The sequence below is a fragment of the Scyliorhinus torazame genome, chromosome 2 (genome assembly GCF_047496885.1).
Source record: "Scyliorhinus torazame isolate Kashiwa2021f chromosome 2, sScyTor2.1, whole genome shotgun sequence".
In the NCBI taxonomy this organism is placed as follows: domain Eukaryota; kingdom Metazoa; phylum Chordata; class Chondrichthyes; order Carcharhiniformes; family Scyliorhinidae; genus Scyliorhinus; species Scyliorhinus torazame.
The window spans coordinates 189,561,834-189,577,032 of NC_092708.1; the positions used below are offsets into that span (position 1 = coordinate 189,561,834).

At 48.1% G+C, this 15,199-nt stretch overlaps 1 protein-coding gene across 3 annotated transcripts in view; it reads right to left on the reverse strand.

Moving 5' to 3' along the window:
• LOC140394381 (uncharacterized) overlaps positions 1-15,199 on the reverse strand; it is a 394,661-nt gene that overhangs the window by 285,359 nt on the left and 94,103 nt on the right. For all 3 annotated transcript variants that reach the window (XM_072481612.1, XM_072481601.1, XM_072481593.1), the window contains exon 11: positions 9,826-10,056. In XM_072481612.1, the coding sequence (XP_072337713.1) occupies positions 9,826-10,056 (231 nt within the window). The remainder of the gene's footprint in view (positions 1-9,825; positions 10,057-15,199) is intronic.

A 15,199-nucleotide genomic window follows, 5' to 3' on the forward strand; every position in this document is an offset into this window, starting at 1 on the left:
GGATTCTATTGTGATAGAGAGAGCTATGGTATGGAGAATAAATATAGTTCCTTCGTGACTAGGAGCCCTTGTAAGAAAAAAAAAGTCTCTTCATTTGCTCTTTCGTTTTAGCTGGAAGCTATAGACGTTGGTGACAGGCAACCAGAGATGGAAAATCTCTCTCAGCTTTGCTGGAAGAAAAGCCATACCATGTAATCATGGTTAAAACAGCTAGTGGCAGAAATCTAGAGGATAGGGGAGACTTCTGGTGGTGACATGTAGATGGAGGTCGCACATTGGGTGACTCCTGATAGCGTCTTTGTATTTTAGATCTTTATGCCCAGTCTCAGGGGTACCTTTGGGATGAGCGGGTGTGGGAAGTCCTAAGGATTTGGTAGAATGTCAAAGTTCTGGAAGAAAATTGCTTCTCGATCTTTTGGTTAAGATTGAGTGTGAGATCAGGTGTAATGCCTAGATCTGTATGTCTCTCTTCTGGGTTCCATGAATTGGATTCAGCTTGAGTTGGTTTTTGCAGCGGGCAGGGACCTGGATTGGGGGTTTACCCCTGTCCACTCTGTGCTTTGGCTTTGTAACTCTGATAAAAGAGTGTTAAAAAATTCATAGAAGAAAGAGGTCAGGGAAGGAAGGGGTGAGTGAAAGTCCGCCGTCAAGGGCTGCTGTCAGTCCAGGAGGCGGAAAGATGGCGGGTGCTGGTTCCTCAGGTGGGGCCACTCCCATTACGGTTCAAACTCTGTCTGAGGTGACATTGAGGGAGTTTGAAAGGCTGTTCGCCAAGCATTTGGAGGTGCTTCAGCTGGAGATGGCAGCCTCGATCAAAGAGTGGGTGGAGGACGTGATTGCCTGGTGTTATGGGCCAGGGTTTAGAGAACCCCAAAGTGTATCATGGAGTTCGCCTGACCCACAACTTTTAATAGATTGTGGTATGGGGAGCACACGGCCCACTCTACAGGTGTGGTACAGCAGAAATCAAAGTATTTTTTCAAGCAAAACAATGTTTATTCTATGAACTCGAGTTAACCTTTTTAAAACATACAGTGAACATCTTAGCAACCATCAATTCAAATACAACCCCTAAAGAATACAACACTAAGTAATCCTTAATAACTTCCCAAACAACATCCAGAAGACAAAAGAAACACCTTTTAACAGAAGCACATTAGGTTTACATTCACTACTGAGAACATTTATAATTCTGAATTCATCAAATGATCAAGAGATAGTCTTTTCATGGCAGAGAGATCAACAGTACACCTGCTCTGTCTGGCTTCAGCTCCAACACTGAAAACGAAACTAAAACACACCCTGCAGCAAACAGCCTAAAACGAAAGTAAAAAGCTGACAGACAGCCCAGCTCCACCCACACTCTGACATCACTGATAAACACCCATTTCTTAAAGGTACATTTCTTAAACACCCATTTCTTAAAGGTACTCTCACATGGCACCTCCCCCCAAGAAACCCCCCCCCCCATCAACTTCAAGATGGTTTCATTTTTCACCTTTTCACTATCCTTTAAGAAATGCACACAGTAAATATACATCTTCGTTTCAAAAAACAGAACACGCGACAGGTATAATAATATAGTCCATTTTTGTCCTTGTTCCTCCAACTGAACCTGCTTCCGTTCGTCACATACGTGATAAAGCATCGGCTACCACATTTTCTCGTCCTGCCACATGTATTATTTTTAAATGAAATGGCTGTAACAATAAACTCCAGCGAAACAGTCTTGCATTGTTATTCCGGAATCCCTCCAAAAACATCAACGGATTATGATCAGTATACATAATGGTGTCAGGCGGATTGCTGGTCACATAAATGTAAAAATGTTGCAAAGCCAGCACCAAACTCAAAGTCTCCTTCTCAATCGTGGAATACTTTTCTGGTGAGAATTCAATTTCTTTGAAAAATAACCAACAGGCCGCTCTAGCCCTTCGTCGTCGTCTTGTAGAAGCACCGCACCTACGCCCACATCGCTCGCACCAACAGCCACTTTGAATGGTTTCATATAATTTGGGATGGCTAACACAGGAGCAGTGGTTAACACAGCCTTCAGGCCATCAAATGCGTGTTGACACTCTGCTGTCCACTGGAATTTGTTACGCTTCTTGAGCAAGTCCGTCAGTGGGGCAACCACACTGCTAAAATTTGGTACAAGTTTCCGGTAAAATCCACTGATACCAAGAAGTCGCATTATTTCCCGTCGTGTCGAGGGTATCGGAAACTCCCCAATAACTTTTGTTTTCACATCCCGTTTCAGATGTTTCAAATGTTCTGTCCATGTCTGGCTGAAAATTACCAGATCGTCGATGTATACCGCACAATTGGGTAATCTTGAAGCAACTTTGTTAGTTAACCGTTGAAATGTGGCTGGGGCGTTTTTCATGCCAAATGGCATAACTTTGAATTGGTATATACCATCTGGAGTCACAAAAGCTGAAATCTCCTTCGCCCTTTCGGATAAAGGTATCTGCCAGTAACCTTTATGTAAATCCAGTTTGGAAATACAAGCGGATTGTCCCACTTTCTCAATGCAATGCTCCAAACGTGGGATAGGATAAGAGTCCGTTCTTGTAACTGCATTAACCTTTCTATAGTCCACACACAACCGTTGGGTACCATCTGGTTTTGGTACCATCACTATGGGTGAGCTCCATTGGCTGCAACCCACTTCAATTATGCCATTTTTAAGCATACTCTCAATCTCTTTGTTAACCTGTGCCAATTTTAAAGGGTTATGTCTGTATGGACGTTGTTTGATTGGAACAGCATTTCTCACATCTACATCATGTATAGCCATTTTAGTACTTCCCAATTTATCTCTAAAAACTTGCCAATGTGACATCAATAACTCTTTCAGGTCAGTCCGTTTTTCCTCTGGAAGGTAACTAAACAATTTGTCCCAATTTTTAAGAACATCCTCGTTTTCCAATTTAATTTGAGGTATTTCAAATTCACAGTCATCTGGGGGCAGCACAGTGGCGCAGTGGGATAGCCCTGCAGCCTCATAGCACCGAGGTCCCAGGTTCGATCGTGGCTCTGGGTCACTGTCCATGTGGAGATTTTTGCATGGGTTTCGCCCCCACAACCCAAAGATGTGCAGGGTAGGTGGATTGGCTATGCTAAATTGCCCCTTAATTGGAAAAATGAATTGGGTACTCTAAATTCATTTTTTTTTTTAAAAAGAAAGAAAAAAAATTCAGTCATCTGGATTTGGTTCGTCACTTTGAGTTAGAATCATTAAAACCTCCTTTTTCTCTCCTTCCCTTTCAAAGTACCTTTTAAGCATATTCACGTGACACACTCGGAGACTCGTCCTTCTATCTGGTGTTTTTACCACATAATTCACCTCACTTAATTTCCTTTCAATCTGATAAGGTCCACAAAACCTTGCTTTTAAAGGTTCACCTACCACTGGTAACAACACTAAAGCTTTATCTCATTTGGCAAAACTACAAATTTTGGATTTCTTGTCCGCTACCCATTTCATCACCTTTTGTGCAACTTTTAAAATGTTGTCTAGCCAATTCACCTGCTCTATTTAATCGTTCCCTAAAATTTGACACGTAATCGAATAATGTAATTTCCGATTTCTCACTCACCAATTTTTCCTTAATCAACTTAAGTGGTCCTCTTACCTCATGACCAAAAATTAGTTCAAAAGGACTAAATTTGGTTGACTCATTAGGTGCATCCCTAATTACAAACAGTACGAATGGAATTCCTTTATCCCAATCCTCTGGATAATTGTGATAATAAGCCCTCAACATTGTCTTTAATGTCTGATGCCACCTTTCTAACGCTCCCTGCAATTCTGGATGGTACGCAGTTGATTTAAATTGTTTTATTCCTAAGTTATCCATAACTTCTTTGAATAACCTTGAGGTAAAATTTGACCCTTGATCCGATTGTATTTCTGTGGGTAGTCCATATCTAGTAAAGAATTTAAATAACTCCTCCACAATCTTTTTAGCTGTAATATTACGTACTGGAATGGCTTCTGGAAACCTAGTAGACACATCCATTATAGTCAAAAGATATTGATTCCCACTTTTTGTTTTAGGAAGCAGTCCTACGCAATTAATTACGACCCTTGTAAAAGGTTCTTCAAATGCTGGAATGGTTATTAAGGGTGCTGGTTTTATTACTGCTTGAGGTTTCCCTATCACTTGACATGTGTGACACGATTGACAAAATGTAACTACATTTTAATGTAGTCCAGGCCAATAAAAATGTTTTTGGATTTTACCTTGAGTTTTCCTTATTCCCAAATGACCTCCCACTGGTACCTCATGTGCAAATCGCAACACCTCCTTTCTATACCCTACCAGCAATACTACTTGATGAACTTCTGCCACTTTTCATCCGCCTGCATATGTAAAGGTCTCCATTATCTCATCAAGACATCACTTTTAAGGTAATAACACTTTGGTATACACTCAGATTCCTCTTCTGTATATGCTTTCTGATACATCCGTTTTATTTCTACATCTTTCTGTTGTAACTCCGCCAATTTTCCTGAACTAAAAATATCCGCCTCATCCTCCAGCTGTTCTTGTTCTTTTCCAACCATCTGATCAAAAATCGTTTCTGATAATTGCACTTCACCTTTATCTTCACTCTTTGATTTCTCCTCTTGTCTTAACGTGTGACTTTGCGACCTTGTTACTAATCAATCCGGAAAAATCCTAGGATATTCGTCCTTCAACACTTCAGTTGTCTGATTTTCCACTGGCTTATCAACCACAGTAGGTATCACTCCCACCTGCGATCCAGCTATATCATTACCCAAGATAAACTGTATTCCTAGTCAAGATACTTTCTCTATTACTCCTAGTACCACTTCACAACTCTTCATTGGACTTAACTTATATAATGGAACACTACTCCTCTCACCCTGAATTCCTCATATTACCACCTTTTCTGGCAATATTTTTCCCAAACTATATAACTCCTCATCTCTTACCATTAAAGATTGGCTAGCTCCTGCATCTCTTAAAATTGTGACTTCTTTACCTGCTCCTCCTGATACACATGAGTAAACTTTACCTACACAAGTAAATTCTTTAAAGAGAACTGGCACCTTCTTATCAATCACCTCTTGATCAGGCTGTACAATCTTTTGCACCTCCTTCGCTTCACTTGGGCTTTCCTTTACCACTTTAACAAACCCCACTGTCTGACCATGTTTTACCATATCAGCCTTCCCAATGCTTTTCTTCAACCACCAACACGGTGACTTTACATGGCCTAGTTTATTACAGTGAAAACATTTGAAACTTTTCATGTCTCTTCACCCTCCTGGATTTCTTTTTTAGTCTGAGGTACACTGTCTTTATTATCTCCCATCAGGTCACCTTTACCTTTACCACTTGACTATTTCTCATGTCCCCAGTTTCTATCCCTCACAGGCTGAAACTGATGTCGGAAACCAAGCTTTGATTCATGAACTAATTCATAATCATCTGCCATGTCTGCTGCTAACCTCGCATTTTTAACCCTCTGCTCTTACACATGAGTTCTCACTACATCAGGAATTGAATTTTTAAACTCCTCCAAAAGTATAATTTCTCTGAGAGCTTCATACGTTTGGTCTATTTTCAAAGCCCTTATCCACCTATCAAAATTACTCTGTTTGAGCCTTTCAAACTCCATGTATGTTTGACCAAATTCTTTCCTTAAATTTCTAAACTTTTGTCTGTAGGCTTCAGGCACTAGTTCATATGCACCTAAGATGGATTTTTTCACCTCCTCATACATCCCAGATACCCCCTCCGGTAGTGATGCAAGCACTTCACTAGCCCTACCTATCAGCTTTGTTTGAATCAGTAACACCCACATGTCCTGTGGCCATTTCATTTGTTTAGCTACCTTCTCAAATTATATGAAAAAGGCTTCCACCTCCTTCTCGTCAAACCTTGGCAATGCTTGGACATATTTAAATAGATCCCCACCAAACCTTCGACTATGACACCCTTTCTCACTATCCTCATCACTATCATCCAACTGTACATTTCCCTTTACGTCTGCGAATTTTAACTGACTGTCATGTTTCATGGCCATTTTCTGAAGTTCAAACTCTCTCTCTTTATCTTTTTCCCTGATCTGCATCTCCCTTTCTCTTTCTTTTTGTTCTGGTAGGGCTATTCTTTCTTTTCTCCTTTCTTCTCTCTCTCTTTCTTTTTCCTCTCTATCTCTTTTGTATTCAAGCTGCTTTAATTCTTTCTCATGTTCCATTTGTTTAAATTGTAATTGAATTTTTGCCATTTCCAATGAGTCAAACTGTACCTCAGGCAACTTTAAATGCTTAGCCCACCGCCATAATTACCTCATCTTTTCGTAGTTAGTCAGCTAATGTTAACTGCAATGTTTTTGCCAAATCTAACAGCCTGCTTTTAGTCTCTTTTAAACAATTTTGGAAAACATTATCCTCCTTTTTCACATTTTCTCCCACATTTACATCCATCAACAATAAACAATAATCAGCAAGATATGTCAGTCCCCATAATAACAAAGATCCCATCTACCCACCAACCCCCAAACCTCAACCCGCATGTTTACATAAACAAATGGCAAAAAGGAATCAGGGATTACCCATAGTCACCCTTAATCCTACACAGCTCTCTTCCCCCCCCCCCCCCCCCACCGCAGGTCTCCAGCTCCTCCTATCCACTGCCTCTTGTGAAACGCCTCCTCCCAACCTCGGTTCCTTCCCCCCAACTTTCCACCCCGGCTAGACCACTCGGACCCTGTTCTGCCAGACTCTGATGGCCGCAGCCGCTCCCCCACCTCACTCCCGTTCACTGGCCGGCTTAAACCGGCCAGCGTGGCGGCCCCCGCCCGGGTCCCTTTCCCACTTGCCTGGCCCTAGGAAAGCCCAAAGATCCCCTTTTAGCACACAAACCCTGCATATCCACCTACACCCCAAAGAACTCTCATTTCGAGTGAAAGTCCCGTCCCTTCCCTTGTCCAAATATATACCACATTGGCTCCTTTAATCTCTACACCCGCGCGCAGTGATACAAAAAAGAAGAAAATACAGTCATGAGGTTACATCGGCACATGGCCATTCCTCAATTTGTCAGTTCTGCCAAAGTCCTTCTGCTTTTGCAAACTCCTCCGCTGCTTCCGCCGTTCCAAAATAAAGTCCCTGAGCTTGTAAGTCACCCTCAGCTTCGCTGGATACACAATGCCACACCGCACCTTGCTAATGTACAGTTCCCTCTTCACCCGGTTGAAGGCAGCCCGCCTCCTTGCCAGCTCCACTGTAAAGTCCTGGTATACACGTATACCAGCTCCAGCCCACTGCACCACCCGCTTCTGCTTGGCCCAGCTCAGGACCTTCTCCTTCACCCTGTACCTACGGAAGCACAGAGTCACTGCCCTTGGCGGCTCACTTGCCTTTGGTATAGGCCTCCACGACCGATGAGCCCGATCCAGTTCATATCGGGAAAGATCCTCCCCATCCCCCAATAGTTTTGCCAGCATCGCGGCAAAATACTCAGTCGGCTTCGGTCCTTCAACTCCTTCGGGCAGCCCCACAATCCTCAAATTCTGCCGCCTGGATCTGTTTTCCAGGTCTTCCATTTTTCCTCGCAGATCCTTGTTAGTATCCATCACCTTCCGCATCTCTTTCCCCATCGAGGCAAGTTGATCACCGTGCTGCAATAACGTCTCCTCTACTTCCTTCAGCGCCTCCCCTTGCTCTCGCACCTCCGCCACTGCGCTCGCCACCTCCGTCCTCACCGGGGAAACCGCCTCCTCCACCAGCACACTCAAAACCTCCCTCATCTCCTTCCTCACCGTCTCCATGCATTTCGCAATCTGCGCCAACTGCTTTTCAAATTCCGCAGCCATCGCCTTAGTTATTTCTTCAGCCGTAAGCAGTGCGGCCTTCCCTGGTGCTCCAGCCTCCATTTTTCCTGGTGACCCCGCGGTGACCTTTCCACTCCCCAACGGACCTCCAGCTGGGTTTTTTTTGGCCGTTTTCTTGCTCACCCTCGACATTTTTCTCTGTGCCTTTTTTCCTCCTGTGTCTTCACTGTGCCTCCTCCGTGCCTTCTCCCTTCTTCTGCCGCCTCCGCAGACCCTGGGACCGGGCTTAAAGCCCCGAAAATGCTGTTCCCGAGCGGGAGCTCTCCATTATGCGGCCGCCTCCCGCCCGCCGTCACCGGAAGTCCCCTCTGCTTTTAGTCTCTGTCCGTAAGGCACCGCGTGTGACCGTCTCCACCCCCAAAAACTTCAGAGCCTCTGAAAGAGCCATTGTCCACAACATACTCCCCACTTAAACTGGAATACCGCACCTGAAAAGCAACCACAATATGCTCATCCCTCACCGTCTTCAAGTTCACTAAGCCAATCTAATAGATAGACTTTTATCCCCCTCAAGCTCCCAATTTGTTATGGGCCAGGGTTTAGAGGAACCCAAAGTGTATCATGGAGTTCACCTGACCCACAACGTTTAATAGATTGTGGCATGGGGAGCATACGGCTCACTCTACAGGTGTGGTACAGCAGAAATGGAAAAGTATTTTTTAAAGCAAAACAATGTTTATTCTATGGACTCAAGTTAACCTTTTTGAAACATACAGTGAACACCTTAGCAACCATTAATTCAAATACAACCCCTAAAGAATACAACAGTAAGTAATCCTTAATAACTTCCCAAACAACATCCAGAAGACCAAAGAAACACCTTTTAACAGAAGCACATCAGGTATACATTCACTACTGAGAACATTTATAATTCTGAATTTACCAAATGATCAAGAGATAGTCTTTTCATGGCAGAGAGAACAACAGTACACCTGTTTTGTCTGGCTTCAGCTCCAACACTGAAAACGAAACTAAAACACACCCTGCAGCAAACAGCCTATAATGAAAGTAAAAAGCCGACAGACAGCCCAGCTCCACCCACACTCTGTGTGTGGAAGCAGTGAAAACAAAGAAATCCTAAAATAGTGGTTGATGGATTCATCTGGAGTGGATTCACTGATAGAAGTGGAGTGGAAGCTCTGTTCACAAGAGTCTTTTGGAAACATGGACTAGATTTTGGATTGCAAGCTGCTAATGGAAAGCATGATTATGAGAGGTTTTAAAGCATATTTTGAGAGTGAAGTTTGGAAACTCTCATAGTACAATCATCGGACAATCATTGGGAGGAAGAAATCCACAGACGCTAATTTGGTTTCAGAACGGAGTATGTATTTGACCACAACCAATCGGTGTGCCTTAAAAAAGAGACTTTGTGTGTGAATGAGACCATTGCTGCTTCAAATGTACTTTGTCAACAGTGTTAATCTTAAAACCGGTGTGTAATTGTTAAGCGAAGGGGAGAATAAAGGAGTATTGCAACAAAACCCAATTTTTCCATGTTTAATAAATGCTTTTTTACTTGTTGGTAAAATTAATTAGTGGTCCTGTGACTCTGTTCCTCCACTTTTGATAAAAAATTGAAAGTAACGGTCTTTCAAGCCAGGGTTCCATTCTGGGATCTTCCCATCCAGTTATAACACCAACTGAGATCATAATACTCCCCTTGACATCAAGGAGGCATTTTCTGCTTTGGACTACACTGGCTGTACCATAAGACTGAGCTCTACACTGGAGCATATAAGGCCCCTCGCGGAGCTCCGCACTGGGGCATAGAGAGGCCCCTCACAGAGTTCCATACTGGGACATAGAGAGGTCCCTCATAGAGCTCCGCACTGGGGCAGAATGAGGTCCGTCACTGAGCTCCCTATTGGGGCAGAATGAGGCCCCTCACTGAGCTCCACACTAGAGCATGGAGAGGGACAATAAAAATAACAGACAACCCATTCTCACCTTCCAATAGATTCCCATCCTCCTCTATCCTGATCCCGATGAATCCGACCGTCTTTCCCTCCATCTCTGTCTGGCTGGATATCTCTGGTAAAATTCCAACATTCCTTCCACCCCGGCTCGCACTCCGCTCTGCGCTGATTGGATAATCCTTATTGATCCGAGAGGCCTGATCCAGTCCTTCCATTCTGGAAGTTTCCGTCAGCACAGAGGTTTCCGACTTTACTTTGATCTCTTCAAGGCAGATTGACAAAAATTGAAACAGAGGAATTCCAGCCGGGAAAGGAGCCATTTGGCCCATCACTCCTATCCCAGTACAATCTGAACCTGTTTACTCAAATACCCTTTCCCCATATCCCGAGCTAATCTACCAAGTTCCATTAGATGGGGATGAAAGGGATTTCCGATGTTCGGTGCCCAATGGAATGCTGGCCTCTAGCTGGGACTGGAGTAGATGGGAGACATACATCAACTAAACAAAGCCCTCGTTAGACCACACCTAGAGTTACTGGGTTCAGTTCTGGACACCACACTTGGAGGGCGTGGAGACCAGGTATACCAGAATGATACCTGGACTCCTTGGGTTAAGATATGGGAAATGGTCATACAAGCTAGCGTGTACTCCCTGCAATTGAGACAGTCAGGGCGTGACTTGATAACGATTTCAAGGCATTAAGGGGAACAGATCGTGCCGATCGAGATAAACTCTTCTCTTTGATTGGGCAATCTTGAACTAGGGTGCGGAGTGTACAAATGAGAACCAGACCTTTCAGTGGTGGCTCGAGACACACACTGGAGGCTGCCAGGAATTAACAAAGAGGTTTATTGTTGAAAGACAGTCAGATAACAGACACAAACACTATACAACAGGTCTTTACTCTTCAGCTCCCTGGTCCACACTGCCCAGGGTCCTGTTCCCTGGACCCTGCGCAAGCTCCCTATTGGCCAGTGGTCACACACTCTCACATGATTGGCCTGAAGCTGGTCCCTCTTTAAAAAAAAATAATTTTCATTTATGTTTTCACAAAATATCAACAACAAAATGTAAAAGGAACCCAATAGAATTAAATACAAAACAAAACAACCCAGTGCCCCTCCCCCATACATAAATAATATATTAACACCCGCCGAAACACATAACAAACATATACACCCCCTCAGATCCCCCAGTATAGACAATCAAAACTAAAATAGAACCCCCCCCCCCCCCCCCCCACCGCCCGAGCTGCTGCTGCTGCTGACCAATGTCTACCGTTCTGCCAGGAAGTCCAAGAACGGTTGCCACCGCCTGAAGAACCCTTGTACCGATCCCCTTAAGGCAAATTTCACCCTCTCCAATTTAATGAACCCTGCCATATCGCTGATCCAGGATTCCACGCTTGGGGGCCTCGCATCCTTCCACTGAAGAAGAATCCTTCGCCGGGCTACCAGGGACGCAAAGGCCAGAATACTAGCCTCTTTCGCCTCCTGCACTCCCGGCTCCTCTGCAACCCCAAAAATTGCGAGCCCCCAGTCCGGTTTGACCCTGGATCCTCCCACCCTCGACACCGTCCTCGCTACACCCTTCCAAAATTCCTCCAGCGCTGGGCATGCCCAGAACATATGGGTGTGATTTGCTGGGCTCCCTGAGCACCTAACACACCTGTCCTCACCCCCAAAGAACCGGCTCATCCTTGTCCAGGTCATGTGTGCGCTGTGCAGCACCTTAAACTGTATGAGGCTGAGCCTCGCGCATGAAGAGGAAGAATTCAATCTCCCTAGGGCATCTGCCCACGTCCCCTCCTCGATCTCCTCCCCCAACTCCTCCTCCCACTTACCTTTCAGCACCTCCACCGAGGCCTCCTCCTCCTCCTGCATCACCTGGTATGTTGCCGAGATCTTTCCCTCTCCAAACCATGCCCCTGAGAGCACCCTGTCGTGTACCATGCGTGGCGGCAGCAACGGGAATTCCACCACTTGGTGCCTGGCAAACGCCCTTACCTCTAGATACCGAAAGGCGTTTCCCGGGGGAGCCCGTACTTCTCCTCCAGCTCACCCAGGTTCGCGAACTTCCCGTCCACAAACAGGTCCCCCAACCTTCTTATCCCTGCCCTGTGCCACCCCCAAAACCCTCCATCTATTCTCCCTGGGACAAACCGGTGGTTCCCCCACATCGGGGTCCACACCGAGGCCCTCACTTCCCCCCTGTGCCGCCTCCATTGCCCCCAAATTTTGAGGGCAGCCGCCACCACCGGGCTCGTGGTATGCCTCATTGGAGGGAGCGGCAGCGGCGCCGTTGCCAGCGCCTCCAGACTCGCACCCTCACAAGGCACCGTCTCCAGCCTCTTCCATGCCACCCTCTCCCCCTCCATCACCCACTTGGCGGCCCAGTAGTACCCACAGAGGGCAGCGCCAGCCCCCTCATCCCTACTCCGCTCCAGGAACACCCTTCTCACCCTCGGAGTCCCTCGCGCCCACACAAACCCCATTATACTCCTGTTAACCCGCCTGAAAAAAGGCCTTCGGGATAAACACAGGGAGGCACTGGAACAGGAACAAAAACCTTGGGAGCACCGTCATTTTGATTGACTGCACCCTACCCGCCAGGGGCAGCGGCAACGCGTCCCACCTCTTAAATCCCTCCTCCATTTGCTCCACCAGCCTCGTGAAATTAAGCCTATGCAGGGCCCCCCAGCTCCTGGCCACCTGGACCCCCAAATACCTGAAGCTCCTCTCCGCCCTTTTTAGTGGGAGCTCGCCAATCCCCCTCTCCTGGTCCCCTGGGTGAACCGCAAACAACTCACTGTTCCCCATATTGAGCTTGTACCCTGAGAAATCCCCGAACTCCCTGAGGATCCTCATTACCTCCGGCATTCCCCCCACCGGGTCCGCCACATACAGCAGCAAGTCGTCCGCATAAAGCGACACCCTATGCTCCTCCCCACCCCGCACCAATCCCCGCCAGTTCCTCGACTCCCTCAGTGCCATAGTCAGGGGTTCAATCGCCAGTGCGAAGAGCAGGGGGGACAAGGGACACCCCTGCCTCGTCCCTCGATGCAACCGAAAGTACTCGGACCTCTTCCTGTTCGTGTCTCGTACAACAGCCTAACCCACCTGACGAACCCCTCCCCAAACCCGAACCTCTTCAGCACCTCCCACAAGTACCCCCACTCTACCCTATCGAAGGCCTTCTCAGCGTCCATCGCCGCCACTATCTCTGCCTCCCCCTCCCTCGCCGGCATCATGATAACGTTCAAAAGCCTCCGCACATTCGCGTTCAACTGTCTCCCATTCACAAACCCCGTCTGGTCTTCATGGATGATCTGCGGCACACAATCCTCAATTCTTGTGACTAAGACCTTCGCCAGCACCTTGGCATCTACATTTAACAATGAAATCGGGTTGTAAGACCTACACTGCAGGGGATCCATCGTCGGGGGCTCCCTGTTCCTCCCTTGCCTCATTGAAGGTCCTAACCAGCAACGGGCCCTACAGGTCCACATATTTTTTGTAAAATTCGTCCGGGAAACCGTCTGGCCTCGGTGCCTTCCCCGCCTGCATGCTCCCTATCCCTTTGGCCAGCTCCTCCAACCCAATCGGGGTCCCCAATCCCGCCACCAGTCCCTCTTCCACCTTCGAGAACTTCAGTTGGTCCAGAAAGCGGCCCATCCCTCCCTCCTCCAATGGGGGCTCGGACCGATACAGTTCTCAATAAAAGTCCCTGAAGACCCCATTGATGCCAACCCCACTCCGCACCACACCCCCTCCTATCCTTAACCCCCCCAATCTCCCTAGCTGCGTCCTGCTTCCAAAGCTGATGCGCCAGCATCCGACTTGCCTTTTCCCCATATTCATAAATCGCCCCCTGGTCCTTCCTCCGCTGCGCCTCCGCCTTCCTGGTGGTCAACAGGTCGAATTCGGCCTGGAGGCTACGCCTCTCCCTCAACAGTCCCTCCTCCGGCACCTCCGCATACCTCCTGTCTACCCTCACCATCTCCCCCACCAGCCTCTCCCTCTTCCTCTGCTCTCTCCTCTCCTTGTGGGCCCTAATGGAGATCAGCTCTCCCCTAACCACCGCCTTCAGCGCCTCCCAGACCATCCCCACTCGGACCTCCCCGTTATCGTTGGCCTCCAGGTATCTCTCTATACTTCCTCGGACCCGCTCGCTCACCTCCTCGTCCGCCAACAGCCCCACCTCCAAGCACCACAATGGGCGCTGGTCCCTCTCCTCTCCCAGCTCTAGGTCTACCCAATGCGGGGCGTGATCTGAAATGGCTATCGCCGAGTACTCGGTATCCTCTACTCTCGCTATCAGCGCCCTGCTCATAACAAAAAAGTCGATCCGGGAATAGGCCTTATGAACGTGCGAGAAGAATGAAAATTCCCTAGCCCCCGGCCTTGCAAATCTCCAAGGGTCCACCCCTCCCATCTGGTCCATAAACCCCCTCAGCACCTTCGACGCCGCCGGCCTCCTACCCGTCCTAGACCTGGAGAGATCCAGTGCCGGATCCAACACCGTGTTAAAGTCCCCCCCCATTATCAGGCCCCCCACTTCCAAATGCGGGATCCGACCCAACATGCGCCGCATAAAACCCACATCGTCCCAGTTCGGGGCGTACACGTTGACCAGCATCACCCTTTCCCCTTGCAGCTTACCACTTACCATTACGTACCTGCCGCCATTGCCTGTCACAATGCTCGACGCCTCGAATGACACCCTCTTTCTTACCAAGATCACCACCCCCTGATTTTTGGCATCCAGCCGCGAATGAAACACCTGGCCTACCCACCCTTTCCTCAATCCTACGGTCTGGTCTGGTCTGCCACCTTCAGGTGTGTCTCCTGGAGCATGACAACATCCGCCTTCAGCCCCTTCAGGTGTGCGAACACCCGGGCCCGCTTAACCGGCCCGTTCAGCCCCCTTACGTTCCAGGTTATCAGCTGGATCAGGGGGCTGCCCGCCCCCCTCCCCCGCCGACTAGCCATAACCCCTCCTCGGCCAGCCACGCGCCCGCACCCCACGCCCGGCCCGTTCCCCACGGCGGCATACCCCCGTCCCAACCCCCTCTACTCGCTCCAGCTCCCCCTTGACCATACTAGCAGCAGCCCTGTTCCCCCCCACCCCCACCCCACCCCCCCACCCCCCAACTAGGGCCCCTCCTAGCTGCATTGCTCCCCCATTGCACTCCCGCAAGTCAACTGACTCCTGCTGACCCCGGCCGCCCCGCCTCTCCTTCGACTCCTCCCATTGTGGGACATCCCCTCCCCCTCCATTACCCACCAGCAGGCTCTCCACCTCCCCCTTCCATCCCAAGCGTGGGGAAAAACCCGCGCTTCCCCGCCCCGTCCCCTCCAGCCTTCAGCGCGAGAAAAAACCTGCGCTTTCCACCTGCCCGGC